Below are 18,715 nucleotides of genomic sequence, written 5' to 3'. Positions count from 1 at the left end.
TATATATATATATATATATATATATATTCCATCTATCAAACCTTTCAAACCAGGTTGAAAGAATTAAACAGCAACTTAACCCTGCGACCATGGGTTCTTTAAACATGAGTGGAATTTTTGTCAGACACACACTGTACACAGCACACTAGCATTCAATTGCCAGAGGTGAACTGTATTCTATATGGCAAATCAGCAGTCAATGTGCTAAAGTTGCTTATATAAAATTGTGATTAAATTTAGATTGAAAGCACGGAATATGGTCGTAACTGGAGTTTACTTCAGAAGAGATTGTGTTATTTCACTGACAGCAAGTTAATTTATTATTTTTTTATCTTTTTTTTTTATATATTTATTTATTTATAAATACAGATATCCACTAAATTTCAGAAGTTGTAGGAAGAACTATTGAATATTTTAGGAACTCTGTTTTGTTTTTTGTACCACTTATTTAGTTAGCATTGTATTTTGTTGACTTGATATTGTATTTTGTATTTTGAATCGTGAATCACACTTTACATTCTTGCAATGCTTCATAACTACAGTAATTTTCCCAACACGTGTGTCTGTCCAGCCTGTTTTTTTACTGAAAATGGGACTTGCGAAACACGTGCATGCTGTGATGTCTCTAATGTTATAATATGGATATTGTTCATGAATTTTTCTTTTGCATTAGTTTGTGTTTAATCTTGTTAAACTTAACAGAAAAACACCTTATATTTTTCAGGATAATCAGCCATTTATTTCTAGTATTGATATATGTAATAACCTGCTTTTTAAACCTAACAAAAAAAATTGTTTTAATATTTTCAAGCAAAAGTTTATCATGTCGTAAGTGGTCTAAGTGAAGGCCTTATGATATAAAAACTAATAACTCTATTAAGATGCCCCATAAAATAATGATCACTTCTATTAGAATTAGAATTGCCACCATATTTTGACACCTAGTATATCACATTAGGATTGTTTGAATAGAAAATTTTATCTTACATCAAACTATAGTAATCAGTAAACTTTTCCTTAGAACTTTTTTAATTTTGAAAAATCAGTTGTGGTTATTCACATATTATCAAGAATGTTAAGTCACTTTTTTATCACGTCTTAATTAGAATTTAGTATATTTATTCATTTGATTTTTTTTTTTTTCACCATCATTAAAGTTTGGCGAGCAACTCCTCCTGTAAGACGGCCACCACCATCAGATGATGATAATGATTGGCGTAGACCTAAGGAGGACCGAGATATAAGAGGATCTCCATTTGATCAAAACAGGGATGTTAGAGGTCCACCTCCTGACCGTTACAGAGACATGAGAGGTCCACCTCCTGACCGTGACAAGGACATGAGAGGCCCACCCCCAGACCGTGACATGAGAGGTCCAGACCCTGACATGAGAGGCCCACCTTTAGATGGAGATCATGATTGGAGAGGTAGAGACATAAAAAGTCTTCCTAGTAGAGAATCATCCTGGAGAGGACCTCCACCAAGAGAGAGAGATACAAGAGGACCTCCACCAGAGAGAAGTCGTGACTGGCGGGACAGACCTTCAGATCGAGATAAAGGTTGGAGGGGGGATGACCGCCGGCCTCAACAGGATCGTGACGGTGGAAGCTGGCGAGAGAGAGGAACACCTAGCCGTACACAAAGAGATGCTGAAAGGGATTGGCGAAGTGATGATCGTGGCATAAGGGGTAGGGACAATGATGACTGGAGATCAGGACCTAGAAGGGGTGAGTTTAGTGAAAATAGTCACTGTAAAAGACTATAAAACTGTGATATTTTACATATTTATACTTGTAGTTGTTTTCTAGTTCAAAGGAAGTAACTAATTTGATTTTTGTTAGTTAGCTACATGTTTTGGTCAGAGCAGGGTACCTGCTTAGATATAAAGTAAAAATATACCCATAATGAGTATAGTTAATTAAATGTAGTTTTTCATATGTTAGCAATGCATTGTTCGATTATTTGGGTATCAAACAATAACTTTTAATATCAATAGCAAATTGAAGTATATAAACCACTGGCTTAGCTATGTCTCGAAGGGCCTTGGGGAAAATAGTTTTATTTTAAGTATGCTTTCATTTTAATATTACATCATGTTATATATATATATATATATATATATTATAAAATAACAAAATAGAGGGGCAAGATTTAATGGTGGACTTGTGTTTTAGGTCCATACCAGCATTTGTTTACTAAAATGTTGGAAATTTTTGGTACACATTGTTGAGATAGCATAAAAGTAATAGAAAAGTTCACTAAAGAACAACATACTTGAAGAAAATTTTGTAAACTTATTAAAAAAATTTCGTAGCTAAACCTTGCACACATTTTTATTTGAATTTACATTTTGGTGGGTAAGAATATATATATATACTAAAATGTGTACAAAATTTGAGGAAATTGATATTGTGAGTGGGTTTCTATGTTAAATAACTGTAAAGTGCTTGTAAATTAAATGTGACCAGCTCATGCATACTCCTGACCCACTACTCAGCTATGATGACATCTAGTGGTTTTGTTCTGAAAGCTTGAGTTCAAGTTATAAACTGTATAAATCTTCCTGTTTGAATATTATTGTTTATTTATTACAAAGGAATAGAATAAATAAAGAAAAAAGGATTGTTACTGGGATTTATGATTTGAGAGACTACACCAGTTTCAGTTAAATCATAAAAATGAAACAAGTCTGCATTTATATGTTCATTATCTATGGAATCAAAATCTCCATAATCTTTGGATGCTTTTTTTTCTCCCTTCAGTTTTACTTGTAGTATGAAAAGGTTGTCTCAAATATTTATCTAGATGAAAGCTTTTTCTTTTTTTTTTGATAAATCATCAAGACTGATACTTATGATTTTCATAAAACTGGACATTAAGGCATAGCAAGTAAGATGAAATGTTTTTAAAGTTTATAGTTACACAATGATCCCTAAATAAGCCAGTGTTAATAATTTTTTTTATTTGTTAACAGGACCACCAGAACGTAAAGAACGTTCAAAGGATGAACCTGATGAAGAGGGTTGGCGCACTGTGAGACGTTAAGTAGAATATTCTTCTGCTGAAATGTCTCCTTTTTTTTGTTCTTTATTCAAAACCTTCAGGAAACGAATTTTGAACTTTTTTATTTCATTGTTCCTGAATATTGCTAAATATCTGGGTTTATAAAAAAAAAATCCCCCCCCCCCCCCATTCATATATAAAGTTTAATTTGGTGTTAGGTAGATACATTTTATTTTATAATGAATGTAGACATTGTTGTGAACAACAAACTACTTTTTTCTATTCCACAGTAAATTCTGTTGTAAGTAGTCCATTTATGGAATATGATTAAAACTGTAACAGTTTGAAATTATTCTTTATGGGAAGCCAGATAAACCACTAGGTCAATAAGTATAAAAGATCTCCGTTGTAATTTCCAGACTGAATTTAACACTGGTTACTGATCATTTGTGGATACTCACCATTATTAGCAGACACAGCTTAATCTCTTCTTTTACTTGTTTGTTTGATATGATCTAATGCACCAAAAGTTATTTTGCCAGTATGTAAAATTTGTTATAGTACACAAACAGAAAGAATGTATCATAGTAATTATAAAAGTCTCCCGAGTTGTTTTGAAAAATTTGCATATTGTTAAGTTGGAGATATGTAAAAGAATAACTTCGTAAAGTAACTGCTGTTCAGTGCATTTTTTTATATTGCAATAAACTAATATATTGGAATTCAAAAAAAGATTTTCTTTCAAAATTCCATATTCTTAACATACAAGAAAAAGCTTTGTTCCATATATTCTATCCAAATTCTTTAATCGCAAAATTTTTGTTACATCTATTTCAACCAGATTCTTTGCATACAAATCGTTACACCTATTCAAACCAGTTCCATTATCAACTACTTGACTGACAGATTTTGACAGGTATCCATACTTAAGCTTTGCTTTAATTTGCAAAATACAGAAAACAGATTGTGGAATATATGTAGAAAAATGTTCTTTGCTTGTATTAGATTGAAAATAAACAGAATTTTCATCTTTATTCTGTTGCCATTAATTTAAGATTCACTTTCACAAATAATGTTTAAAAGAAAAATACTTATTATTAAGGATTTCTAATTGCTACTTTAAATGTTTGGATTTTAAGTTAAGTTTTCGGATTCTTACAATGAACTACAACTTACAATATTCAAGTTGGTTTGTAAAAATCTATAGAGAAATATTTTGTAATCAAACGCCATTGTTCAGTGTGGCATTCTAACATCCATCATTGTTGAAGAAAAATTTTATAGTTTTTAAATAAAGATGAGTTTGTCATTTAATGGTGAAACTAGTTTTCAAATTCTTGTAATTGTTATTATAAACTACCATGTTGTTCCTGAAAGTTTTAACATTTCATACTTTAATACACAAGTAAACATTTTAAAAAACATGACTTGTTGAATCAAGTGGCCACCTACCTATAAAACTCAATAGTTTACCCTTTGAAGAAAAAAAAAACAAACTTTGTTTAATAAAGGACAACAACTATTGTGTTAAAAAGATAACAACTATTGTGTTAAAAAGAGTGTATTAAAACTCGTTTTTAAGATTAAATTTGTTTTACTTCATGATGTAGTTCCCCAAAGTGAACAAGTTAGTATTCCTGCTGCATGTTAGAGTATGTGGACTCCATCACTTGTTTAATAGAAAATACCCCAATAATGTCACTTAGAAATATTATTAACAGCTTTAGCAGTTAACTAATCATGAAACTTTTTTAACTGCATAGTCACTATGGGCAAACCGTTAATTTCCAAAAACATTTATTGTTCCAATGATACATATGTAAATATGACAAACGTTTCTGAGTACAAAACATAAAATTATGTAATCTAGTTTTTAATAAAAATATTTTTACATGCTCCAGCTAAGTATGCCATATTAAAACAAATTTATGTTAATTGATAACTCGAATAAATTTGTCAAAACGCATGCACAGATTTACTATAATTATAAGGTAGATGTTTTATGAAGAAAATTAAAAAATTTAATAGAAATAAAAAATACATTAAAAATCATTAATGTTATGCCATACTTGGGCCTAAAACCTGACTTAGGCATTTACATTTGCAAAATGTTAGTATTACAAAATATATTTTTCTAAAATTGTGATTATGAACATAACATTATGCACTACAATCACCAATATAAATTGGTATTAACCACACCAAAAAATTGTACAAATTTACTATTTTGAATAGTAACTCATAATAACAATATTTATATTGCAAATAACATTTCAAAATATATATAATTATATTTGTGATCTAATTCCATTAGATTATTTTAAAAGGTGCAAATAGTACAATTTCAACATTTTTTATCAAAATAAACTTAAAGGAGTGGTTGATTACTCATTCCAGGATTTGGACTTGGCACGAAAGTGACAAAGATCATACTTGTGGTCCTTGTGTTTCATTGGCTTATACTGCTGAGGTTCGCAGAACTCCTACACAACGGGGAAAAGAAAAGTCACAGGTACTTTTCAGTACAAATGTCTACCAGTCAGAACTAAGTAAAGTGGGTTGGTCAAAATTCCAAATTTGTTTCTTGTGATTAAACAGCCAACTTTAATAACTAACAACTACACATGACTATTTCTATGCTGTGGTAGTTCTAAGTGCTAATGAATCCTTTTTTCTTTAGGCTAAACAATTCGATGTTTACACAAATATTTATTCTGAGCTACCTTCAAATTTTTAACCAATGTCCAAGAAAAATTTTATTTCTGTTCAGTACATATTGTTCTGTTTAGACATATCATAATTTTCATCCAAATATTTATCTAAAAACTATCTGAACTTGAATGAAATACTATATTACAAATCATGCAAAATTAATAAACACCATTAAGAGATCTTGCTCTACAAGTTACTAGACTTATGAAATTGAAACACTTACCCAATATTTCTCATAGAAAGCTTTATAACCTCCATTAAGAACATAGATTTCTGGATGAAATAAGTGAGGGTAATGTTCTTTATTGGCTTGTCTGTCCATTTCTCTGAGGAACTTGCACCTAAACCAATCAGAATATTTAAGGGTTAAACATTAAAAACAACAGAAGTAAGTAAGATGAAGCTATTCACAAAATTTGTTTGCAAAGAAAAACACACACACCACGATGTCGTACATGCAGGAAAGGAGATTTAAGAGTTTGATTTTAAATACTGAAGTACCTAGAACATTTAAAGAGTTGTATGGAAAGCAAGTTCATGTAGTTGAGGAAACAAATCACTTGCATGATTGTTCATTAGATTCTGTCGATCTGATATTCAGACAGTGGAAACAAGTGCTTTCAAAATAGGGTCTATCTTTCTCTTCATTTTTTAAGAGGAGACTTTGAAGCTTAGTGTAGACCCTCATGACACAGGAAACACTATCGTACAGGATGTTATGTTTACAATTGTATTTGTCACAAGACATTAGTATTAAGCCTTTTACACTTTTAAAAACCACTTCCTTAATCTAGTCCATTAGGGATTTTCAAGAATGAGAAAAGTGTATAATAGTAGTATTCTAACCACATTATATTTGTTATATCCACTGCTAATGACACATTTTGCTCAATCCAGAGCCCTTCAGGGTTGCTGGGATGTAACTGATTTAGTGTAGATGGAATACTACTATTATACACTTCTAAATCTTGAAAACACCTAATGGGTTAAATTAAGAATGTAGTGTTTAAAGATGCGATAAGATTGGTAATCATTCTTTGTATGTTGGTATGCAAGAGTAAGGTATAATAATGGAAACATATATTAGACAGGTAAAAAATGATGTAGTTTCAATTGATAACAGTCTTATTGAGATTTAATATCACACAAACATCACCACCAAATGGAAACACTTTCTTACAAATTGTTATAGTTTATTTCTTAAAATATATTTATGGCTTAACTTTAAACATTTGAATAATGAAAACTGACTTGCAGGATAAATATTACTACAAGAGAAAATTACACATTTTGACATTATGATTAGACATTAATATGGAGCAAAAAAAATGCCTCTTTTTTTTCCAAAAATAAAATTTTTAGTTTCATACTAAACTTATAGGTGCTTGCAAAGCAGATCCATTTTCTGAGATAAAATCAAAAGGCAATACTGACTAATGAACAAATGTGAAAAACACAAACTGTGGATATTGTACTGCAAACTTACAGTGTAGGACCTCTTTCAGAAGAAAATTCACAGTGGAAAACAATTATATGTTTCCAGTTCTTTTCTGATGGCTTTCTTTCATTTTTGAAAAACTCCTGAACAATTCCAGGTTTGGTGTATATATTCTTAGCACCCTTTATAAAGACAAAAGCCATTAGCTACAACAGCTTCTAAAAAATGAAATTAAACAAGCATCTGTGAACATTTCTGAAACCAAATAACAACTGACTAACACATATATGTAAGATATATTTATATAGAAAAACTAAAAAAAAAAAAAAAAAACATTATTTGACAATTATTTTAACTGAATATACACTGTTAGAAACAGCACAGCTTTAATCAAGTGTGCATATTTGAGAAGGAAAGTTGTATATAATCCTGGATTTACCGTGTGTATCTATACAAGATGTAGCAAGCTGTTAATGAACAGTATATGTCTGTTGGACCCAAAAAAATCAAATGTTTTAATAAAGTATTTGTACTAAAGATACATCTTTGAATTGATGAAGTCAGTTTGACAAGTTGGAGTGCAAGGTGATATTCACATGATGAAAGAAAATATTTTTTTAATTGTACAGTTTGTATATTGCATTTGCATTACCTCCTACAAGTAAATCTAAAGTTTTTTCAATATCCCTGTAAACTGTATCTGGTATTTCCTTTAACACGATGTGTCATTAAACTAGCAATGTATGGTAATATGAAATGTTGAGAACCCGACATCAAACTCTGTACTAGGTCATGGCATGCACTTTGACACCCACCCATGCACATAGGGTTTAGGGGAAAGTGAAGATAATCAGTCACATGCACTTTTATGTTTAAATCAAAATGAACCATCCTGTAACTTTCTGTGTAAATTAAAAGTTGTGTATTCACAGATAAAACTATAATCATCATATCAATTAACAGGTTGCAATAATGAATATTCAAAGGAAAGACTCAAAACATTTGTGTGCAACTAAGAAATGCAATTTTTATGTTCTTTCTTGTAATTTGGCCAGCTTCTCAGTAATGGTAGTAATTTTATTAGCTGTTGAAACTAGGTAAAGAACAAATGCTAATTAAAATCAAATGATCAACGTTTTTAAGTATATAATTTAAAAACTTTATTCTGAGACTGCCAATGATCTCAAAACAACACCTTAAATGTTTTGTTGTTAATCACATCATCCTCAGGAGTGTGAAATTAAATCTCAGTTACAAAGCATTTACATCAAAACAATTAACCACGTGACTCATACTGGTATGTAACATACATACAGCAGAACCTAAAGGTCATACCATCTGTACAACTTCTTCACCTGCCAACCCTTCATCTTTAATCAAGATTTGAAAATTATTTTTATTGTATTTAATTACTTCTATAGACTCTCCTATACTTCTAGCCATCATATTATTTAGTTAGGGCAAAATAACAATTTTTCACACTGAATCATATGACCAGCATTAATTGCATGTTCAGCCAATGCATTTCTCACTTTACTATTTTTAAATTTTCTCTTATGTTCACTTATATTAAATTTCTTTTAGTTTGACCAATATATGCACAAATGCATTCACATTCAGTTTTGTAAATAGCCATTTTTTTTCCCCATTACACTTATTATATCTTTAGTTTTATTTAATATTTCAAAGATTTTATTCAGAGGTTCATGAATAGGAAAAATATTTTGGATTAGTTTTTAAATTTCTAAAAGATTTGACATAATAAACCTATAACATATGACAAAAATAACATTTACATTTTATTTATTTTATTAACCTTTATTTTTTTATCAATATTTGTAATATTACTAAGTTTTTAATGGCTTTACCAACAACACTGGATGAAAACTCTAGTTAGTGCTATATATTTAAATAAAAGTAATTCATTTTTTAAATCTTAATGAGAACATAATTATGAACAAAAGAATAAGAATTGCAATTAACTGATTTCTGACTTATTTTAATCTTTTTAAACTAATACATCAAGAATTGATAAACAATTATTTTTTTCAATTTTTAACCTTACAGAACAAATGTATTCACAAAGATGAGAAAGAATTCTGATTACAACACATTTTCAGTCAGACCAAAGTCCTAGTGCAGTATCTCAGAATTATAGACTACCAGCATGAGTGATCATTTTCATGATATATTGGGGAGATTAACTCTCAGTCTGTCAAACCTGTACTACCCCTTCATTTGAGTATGGCCATCACTCCAGTGTAGAGTGTACAGAAGCCTAGTCAGATGAATACACATTATCAAAAATAACCACAATAGTATGTAACCTTGTCAGGAGGCAGTGATTCAAGAAAGTTCATGACTATCAATTGTTTACAAAAACATTAACTAAATGCTTATTACTTACATGCAAGTTTGTAAATAGACTTGTTGAATATATATATCTATCAAATTTATAAGTTACAGAAGGGCTAAACCTAGCAGTTTACAACTGTCGCATAGCATCAGTTGACTAGCTGTATGGATTAAAGTCAAATAGACATTAGTTAGTCTTGTGTTTAATTAAATTCAAATATCCTTCATCTATAAAGCAAGATCAAACAGCTGAATGTCTCTGTAGATTAAAGTCAAACATCCATCAGCCGACAATCTATGTAAACCAATGTGAAACATCCATCAGCTGACAATCTATGTAAATCAATGTCAAACATCCGTAAGCTAACAATCTATGTAAATCAGTGTCAAACATCCATCAGCTGACAATCTACATAAATCAATGTCAAACATCCGTCAGCTAAAAATCTATGTAAATCAATGTAATCCATCCGTAAGCTAACAATATATGTAAATTACATGAAACATGTATCAGCTAACAATATATATAAATCAATGTCCATCAGTAAACAATCTATGTTAATCAATGTAATCCATCCCTCAGCTAACAATATATGTAAATATGTTCAAGCCATTACATAGTTTTCAATTACACTTCATACAAAATGGTTGATACTGGAAGCAAAAGTAGAAATTAAAATATTTGATGCAAGCAAAATCTCAGTTATGGTTGCAAAAAGGTCTATGACCACATCTTTAAATGAGACAAGTTCAGCCAGCTGTTCGACTGAACAGAGAGAAGTTGTGTACTTTTTAACAGAGGCAAAGCAAAGTATGGAAAATCAAATGCTTGAGACATTTTCACTCCTGATGATGTAGTTAATAAATCAAATTTTAATACAAGTATTACTTTCAAATGAAAATAATTAAATAAATTATAAATTATCAATTCTGTGTATCAAATGACAATTGTTTGCTCTGAATTGCACATATAAACATTCTTTCCACCCCTATTCAAATTTTTGAGTTCAAATACAAACCTATAGTATAAATATTGCTGAGACATAATCGAACTTTATAACCTCCAATCATCTTGATTACAGAGATATAAGAAAGAAAGTCAAATCCACATGCCTACACCCTACTTTCAAGAAGTGTCAATAGTTCTCTCTGACATTTGCTAGTGCATTATTTATAACGAATAGAAAGAGAAGATTTTAACCTACTGATTTCCATATAATGCTAGCTCATTCAGATGACAGTTTGTTTTAATTATTTTGCCCACAATTTCATCTGGCTATTGCCAAGATCAACAGGTATGAAAATTATTTTCACACACACTTATAGCTTAGTTAGAAAGCCAGTTAAATTAAAATAGTTATAGAAAATTGTATTAGTTGAATGTGTTATTATCTACGTTGTATATTGGAAATAAATAAAAGTTAAGTACTAACAAAAACCCTACCACAAACTGGGATTAGCTTTTTTTCAGACTCCAAGTACAAAATCCACATGTAAATACTAATTTTTTTTATCTATTGTTATAACAGTAACTGAAATGTAAACAAATACATGAAAAAAATTTTACAGAGAGATGTACCTACTTTACATAATTTGATATTCATATGTTTAGCTATGTGCTCTCTAAATGTTTATAGCTTTGTAATGTAGGTTTAGTTAGACACAGTTCAAAGAGCAGTAAAACATTAAAATAAAATTAAAACATATGTACCAAGCCTGAGGCTATTTAGATAAATAAGAGTAATTTTCTGTTACAACCTGTAGGCATTCTAGCAAGAAAAAAATGTGATTTAGATTCTCTTGTTGTTTTTTTGTGGTGGTTACAAGATCAGTCAACTGGACTGAGCCTGTATAGTGTTTAGAGAAAATAATACAAATATAAAGTTTTACTGAAAAGCTTTTGATATTCATTTAGGAGTTTCTAGAGGTTATGCAAATAAAATTTTAAAACTGTAGTATAAGGACAAAATATTTTTAATATGAAAATCACCTTGCACTCAGACTAGTCAAAGTCTGAGTCAGGTTGACTTACATAAATTCAGACAAATTTTTAATAGAAATACTTTAGTAAAAGATCTGATTTTTTTTGTATGTAACATACTTGTAATGTTTACTAAAATCTTACAAAATGTTGTGAAGATACAGAATGAATCAACTCCATGCACATAGGATTAAAACTGTTACTTTAAAAACAGTATGAAAATGCAATGATCTCACCTTTTAAAAGAACTTAAGGTGAATTACTGTACCTTATTTGTTATTTATTTTTAAAAATACATACACATAATTAATACTTGATACTGTTGGTACTCTGTGAATTTCCATAATTACAGATTTAAGGAAAATGAAAACAATTGTATGTTTCACAAATATTTCATTTATATCAACTAGGTTTTATCAGGAAAGGCATAATCAGGTACTGGTAAAACCATGGCTGTGAAGTTTACAATTAAGCAAGGAAAGCTTTAAAATAACATATATATTAGTATATTTTGTTAATTATACGAATTTTCAAGTGATCAATAAGACTTACGATCATTTTATGCACCTCTGTTGTAACAAACAGATAATAGTTTTACATCTTTTTTTAATGTTGATTAATTAATTAAAGTTATAATTGATGATAAAGAAGAATTAGAAGTGCAAATTAAGTTACACAACTTACATGTATGGTATTTCAAAGACTGTATGTTCAAAGATAAGAAAAAACAAAATAACAACATTATATCAAACAACCTGCTCTGAGGTAGCTATACTTAATTAAGGTTTAATTTTTTTCTATATATTACCTGTGGCACTGATCAATTGATATTAAGATTACTTAACTTTACAAGTTTCAAAATTGTCACACACTTACAATAATGTGGCCTCCTTCAAATTCATATGGATATCGACAATCAACAATGGTATACTTATTGATCACATTATCATAGTGACCAGTAATCAGCTGTGCCATCTAAAAGTACATAAAATAAACTGAAACTAACAAGTATATTACTAGATATTATTCATTAAACAATGGAGAAAAATGACATAACCCCAGACACAAATTACATTAACAAATATTTACTGCTCAAACTATGAAATATATATATCCAGTATTTCAGTGTTCTGCAACATAATGTTATTTCAACTAATCACTAACCATTTTTAAGTCATATTTCATCATCTGGCAAAAACATGCTTCTTATCTTAGTGTTGCATTTGATATAAAACTTTTAATATTGATAAAATATGTTTAAATTACTTATTATATATTAATTATGGTACACTTTGAAAAAGTTAAAAACTGCAGTTTCATTCACAATAACTTAATGCCTGAAAATATGTAGACATATATTACGAGTTAAACAAAATAATCTAAATATCAATTCACAGGACAAAACACCAACTTACTGTATCTGGAGAAATGTTCTTTAATTCTCTGCATTTTCCTTCAACCAGAGGTAATGCAAAAGGCTGAAGAATATTTAAAATAACCATATTAAAAGAGACATTACAATATATTTCTCAATAAGAACCTTTTCTTCTGTTGGTTGAAAGCTGAATCTAGTAAGCAAGTTTTACTTATATGAAAAGAAAAAATTAAGACAAACCTTTCCACTTCTGAAACAATCTGTGAAGTGTGCTTTTAAATTTTTTGAATTATTACTGTTCTCTCTCTTTTAACAAGCTTAAAAGTTATTATTTAAGAACAAGCAACATGTTGCAAAGAACATATAGAGTGAAATATATATTCCACTGATTTATAATTTTACAATTAATTCTAGATATGCATGTATGTATGACAACATACCTTTGAAAAATCACCAATGAGGTTAGGGTTCAAATCAGCTGTAATCAGAATTGAAAGTTCTTAGTTTCAAATATGTATAATAGAAAACTATAAGAAAATTAACAATGGTTATACTGGCCTTAAAGCTTTCAAAACTTACAAAGAATACAAGAAAATAAAGTGGTTAAACAAAGATATATATATATTTAGGAATTATTATATTGAAGTATTAATTTAGTTTTTTAGAATTCTCATTCAAAATGCTTTGAAATCAACAAAGGACTTCATTGACACATAAGAAATATTTTTTTTTTCCTATTAAAAAAAAAGTCAAAGTAATTAGTATTATCAGGCAGGAAGAAAATACAGAAAGAAAATCCTGGTATGCTTCAAAAGCACCTGATAATATTATTAGACAACACTGAATTTAACTCCAAACATCTATCAACTTACACTTTTGTAGTGCTTTAATGATTGATGCCTCCGTTTCAGAACTTGATCTTTGTACAGGCTTTTTACCAAGTCCACTCTGAATTATCTGAATTGTATTAGATAGCAGTTAAAACAAAAAATCTAAATATTTCCCAAAAATAAACAATAGTTATACTCTAAAATACAAACATTAAAATTGGTCTTGGAAAAAATCAAACTAATATCATGAATATTAATTTAGTTTGTGAACTAAGATATATAATCCATTAGGTTAAAATAATAAGCTTATTTCAACATATTGTATTCCAAGGCACCAAACATTAAACAAAAAAATGCACATTTCAAATTGTGATCATAATCAGACTTCATACAGAGTACTAGATCGAGAACAGGTTGTGTGTTTATTGACAGTTTTGCAAAAACATTCCCAAACAGCCTGAAACTGCTCTCATAGTTAAGCAAGTTTTTGCCGTCAATATTTTTAACCTTAAAGATTACATATCAACAAAGAATTATAAGAACTCCTGAACTAAAGTAAAGAAGTGTGTGCATAATAAAAATATCAAACACACTATATCTGCCATATCCAGTGCTAATGAGGTTCTTTTGGTCAATACCAGTGCTCTTCAGGCCAACTGTGAGATACAAGAAATATAGTAGTGATTGAGATGCTATTTATATTAGAAAATTGATTGAGAGCAATTGTTACAGCGTAAACTGAATTAAGCTGGTGAAATACGACTTTTATCAATTTTATTTATGACGGTGCATATCAGAATTAGGGTAAGGATTTTTAACACTATCTTAAATCTTATTCACTATACTAGCATATAGCCCATCAAAAATGATGGGGTAAGTACTACCACCCCCACCCCATAGCATACCCTAACCTCACATTTCATAGCTAACCAAAATAAATAAATTTTTCAAAATCAAGCTTGACCAACAAACAGGCAGAAAAGTGCAGTCAAGGCTGTCACACATCAGTAAATTCCCTTGTGAGCCAATTAAAATTAAGATCATTCGTGAAATGAATTTGTGCCGTATTCAAAGAATTATTATTGGTAAAATATCAGTTAGATTAACAACTTCTAATATATTAAAGCCAGTGCATTTTGGTAACACTACGTTCCAACATTGACTTTTATGTCCTCTGCACTTGTGTTTCTACAACTGGCAGTTGCCATCCATTCAACAAAGTTTCATCAACACTCTGAGTTGTTCAATGTAATAGACATGATAAACAAAATTTGTCCAAAACAGAGTGCAGTAGGAAATTCGAGTTAGGTAAAAAAAAGCTATTACATCAAAGATAAAATTTTTAAAAATTTACCATAAAACACTTACACCCGAATCAGTGCAACAAGACAAACTCTTCCTTCTTTTGATCTGAATGGGACTCCCAACACTCTTGGGTGGCTCTGGTCTTTTGAAAGCAGACTGGAAATCTTTATGAAGATCTCTCTGACCTTGTATCTGTAACAGTGATATGTGTGGTAAAAAAGCATTATATGTCTCTATCTGTCTGTTGCGACTGCTACCATCACTTTTAAATCCCGACATAATGACTTGTGAAGGCAAACTTTGTTTGGAGTCAAACAAAGAGTTACAAAGGATAAACTGATTTGCACATTCCACTTTACTCCTTTGATTAGCTTTAGAAGAAAACAATGATGGAGCACTGGGAGATTTTGACAGAACATTATGCAAAGTATCATCCTAGAAGAAAGAAAAAAAAAATTGAAATTATTTGGATTGGTGAGAAAATGTTACTGTTCCATACAAGTAAACGTACTTAGCCTTAATGTACATAATATAATTATACTAGAAATTTCCACATAAAACTAATAACTTATTATTTATTAAAAATTTGTCCAATATGTCTGAAAATATAATGATGTAAGATAAGCATAAATAGATTTGAGGAAAGTGGAGCTCACATTTACTGGTCCAATAGACAAGTTATTATTTTAACACGTTTGCTGCCACATGATAAATTAAACATTCAAGAGGTGCCAAGGAGCAGTCAAAGTGTCTCAAACTCATATACCTAAAGAGAAATTTGGCTTTGAAACATAATTGTTTGTGACCCATGAGTGTGTCACGTGGTCCATAACTAAACGTCAGTTGTGACCCAATGGTGGGGCACATGGCAGCGAACGTGTTAATCTAAAGAAAAAAAAGAGCATAATAGCAGCATCTCTTTATTGTGCAAAAACTTTTAAAGCAATTTTGCAGACAAAAAAGCACCATACACATAAGATGAGCAAATAGAACAAAGATATAAACTAATAAGTGAGAAAGATAAAAAGTACCTTATTAAGAGGAGTATCTGAAGAAGTTAGAAGTGAGAGAGAAAATATTTATCATATTTAACCTCTATGTGGAAGCATCACATGAAAAAAAAATTATGAACATTAAGCCCAGATATATACATGCTTAACACCACAATGGCCTCATTTAAAACAACAATTCACCTATATAGTTCCTCTTAACAAAATAAAATAAATAAATAAAACATGCCACTGCTGCTACTACTGGGTGATAAGTAAAAGGTATCTCGCAGGCTTAACACTACTCTAAACCTGCCGTGATTAATGACATGACATCTCTGTTTCCTTCTGACACTGAGCAGTATCTAGAATTCACCCATGAACAATTCTTGGAACTTCTTGCCCTCCCCACAAAGTTAAACCATTTCCTCTTTAATGACATCATTTATGACCAAACAGATTGAATTCCACTGGGTCCAGTGATAGCCAGTAGTCTTCTATGCTACCATGAATGCAAGTGGCTAGAAAATTGCCCATGTGACTTTAAACCTATCCTTTACAAATGCTATATTGATGACAACTGATGATTATTTATTTTATTTTACTCATTTTTATGGTTTCTTTTCCACTATTATTATATAATCATAGAAACCATATTTCATCAAGAAAACAAACATACTTAAAAATTGAGAACTTGTAGCTTGAAATTCTTGCATTTTGTTTATTTCTCATAAAATGATCAAACCTTTTTTCTTCAAATAAAAATCAGAAAAATTGAGGAAAAAACAAAGACAATTGTACGTTAATAAATGAAAGTTTTGCGAAATATACAAATGTCTGTTTTTTTCCTCAATTCTATAATTATGGAGTTTCACCAAGTACAGACAGTTTTAAGTATCAATTATAAAAAAACAACATTATAAAAACTAAAACCCATATAGTTCTAATTTCATTCACAAAACTTAGTGATAGTTACCTACCTGTAACTACCCTTGGCAATTCAGCTTCCAATGATAGTAAACATCTAGGTACCTAACAAATACTACATACAGCCATCATTAAAACATGTCTGCCACCAGTAACCCAACTAACAGCATTACTAAACACTTAGACATAGTTATGTACAGTCACCACATATTTTCAACTGCCTTTGGAAACCTTTCTTATTGTCCTACAGTACCTCATCTACAGACATGTGTGACTTCATGGGAAGGAACCTCCTGAAGATTGATCGGGATGATTGCTTTTTTCCTTTCTGTTGAATTTCCACATTACCAGGTTGGATGATAGGAGCTGTCAGAAGTTCCAACATTCCACATGGCACATTCTCATCCTGCATACAAACATCATGAGTTCAAAGCTTGAAAAGACATTGCTGCTTTTACATAAGACCAATCAGATTCTTTTGCAGGATAGAATCAACTAAGAAACTAAATATAAAACTAATTTACTAGCATAAAGTATACATCAAGTTTACTAAGTGGCTGTTGTTTAAAAGAATGTTTAAGCTGAGGAATGCAATTCATTTAAAATGTTTTAATGATACCACAGACCTGTTTTATAATTGTTTAAATACTGATGCAAATCTTCACCACATCTTGATAATTGCAGGCTGACACTTCATCTTTGAACAAACATTTAAACAAGTGGATGAAGACTAATGAAGCCTCTCAGGTGTACTGAGTAGTTATAGCCAAGTCATTCAATAATGAATCAGTGTTGTCATTTAGTCAATGGATATTTGTTATTAAAAAATAAAACACTTAAAAAAAACTCACCTACTGACAACAGTTCCATAGTTTGTTAACAAAAATTATTGTAGTTTTCTTTTGATATTCTACGAGTTTTTGGGAAAACAACATAGGATTCAAAGTTGTCTATGTATTCCAGGGGGGCTCTACATTCTTTAACCCTTTCCAGACAGGTCACGGGTCAAAGGCCATGTCATCATGTTTGTTGACTTAAATTAATGAAATAGCAGTTTAATAAAATTTTGAATGCATGTCCATAAGTTTGATATCAAACTGTAGATTATACATTACTCAATTTCTTAATTTAAAAGTAAATATTAAAAAACACAGTTAGAAATCAATTTTTGTTTGTCACTTGGTGTGTTGAATGTAGCACTGGTTCAAATTAGATGTTTGTGATGTCAAAATACTAAGTCTATACTTTTGTATGAATTAGGAACTCAAATTACTGATATTGAAAAGCTAGAATATAAAATAACCTCTTATTTTTCCTATTTGCTAAGATATTGCTCATGTGATAAATCAAACATAGTGGCACCCCGCCCACCTTTTTTTCCATTTTTGGAAACACTCCCTTATGTACACTCACTTCTATATATGACATGAAAGACCAATCAAAAGCTCAGAATGTCCCCCTAGTGGCTTTCTCAGCCATTTTCATGTGTTAGGATATCATCTCTTTCTTTCAAATCAAGATTTCAAGGAGGCAGGTTGTGTCTTTAGTCTGCTAGAAATTTCACATTTTTTTTAGACTGAAGTACAACTTAGTTACTGAGCTTGATAAATTATAGTGGAATTCTATGGTACTGACATAGTAATTTATGATATTTTAGTTATTTAACTGTATATAAAAAAACCTAAAAAAATATGTTGTTTCATATCCTCCACATGTGAAATTTTAAAAGGCTCAGCAACCTACATCAAGCAGCAACAGAGTACAAAGGTCATAACTGGAAGAGATAATTGTTTGCTTCAC

The 18,715-nt window shown here is 30.2% G+C and overlaps 2 protein-coding genes across 3 annotated transcripts in view; one reads left to right on the top strand and one right to left on the bottom strand.

The window, feature by feature from the left end:
* The window catches only part of LOC106465988 (eukaryotic translation initiation factor 3 subunit A-like), a 45,100-nt gene extending 41,015 nt beyond the window's left edge, over positions 1–4,085 (top strand). The window contains exons 21-22 of the mRNA XM_013926237.2: positions 1,158–1,727; positions 2,975–4,085. Of these exons, the coding sequence (XP_013781691.1) occupies positions 1,158–1,727; positions 2,975–3,045 (641 nt within the window). The 3' untranslated portion in view covers positions 3,046–4,085. The remainder of the gene's footprint in view (positions 1–1,157; positions 1,728–2,974) is intronic.
* A 1,224-nt stretch (positions 4,086–5,309) lies between these two features.
* The window catches only part of LOC106465985 (M-phase inducer phosphatase 1-B-like), a 28,350-nt gene continuing 14,944 nt past the window's right edge, over positions 5,310–18,715 (bottom strand). For both annotated transcript variants that reach the window (XM_013926235.2, XM_022393956.1), the window contains exons 8-16: positions 17,169–17,321; positions 15,063–15,434; positions 13,737–13,821; positions 13,305–13,342; positions 12,905–12,967; positions 12,366–12,464; positions 7,202–7,335; positions 5,939–6,056; positions 5,310–5,486 (exon numbers count right to left, since the gene is read on the bottom strand). In XM_013926235.2, the coding sequence (XP_013781689.1) occupies positions 5,388–5,486; positions 5,939–6,056; positions 7,202–7,335; positions 12,366–12,464; positions 12,905–12,967; positions 13,305–13,342; positions 13,737–13,821; positions 15,063–15,434; positions 17,169–17,321 (1,161 nt within the window). In that variant the 3' untranslated portion in view covers positions 5,310–5,387. The remainder of the gene's footprint in view (positions 5,487–5,938; positions 6,057–7,201; positions 7,336–12,365; positions 12,465–12,904; positions 12,968–13,304; positions 13,343–13,736; positions 13,822–15,062; positions 15,435–17,168; positions 17,322–18,715) is intronic.

Source organism: Limulus polyphemus, unplaced genomic scaffold, assembly GCF_000517525.1.
Source record: "Limulus polyphemus unplaced genomic scaffold, Limulus_polyphemus-2.1.2 Scaffold2114, whole genome shotgun sequence".
Lineage (NCBI taxonomy): Eukaryota > Metazoa > Arthropoda > Merostomata > Xiphosura > Limulidae > Limulus > Limulus polyphemus.
This window is presented reverse-complemented; position numbering and strand designations above follow the sequence as displayed.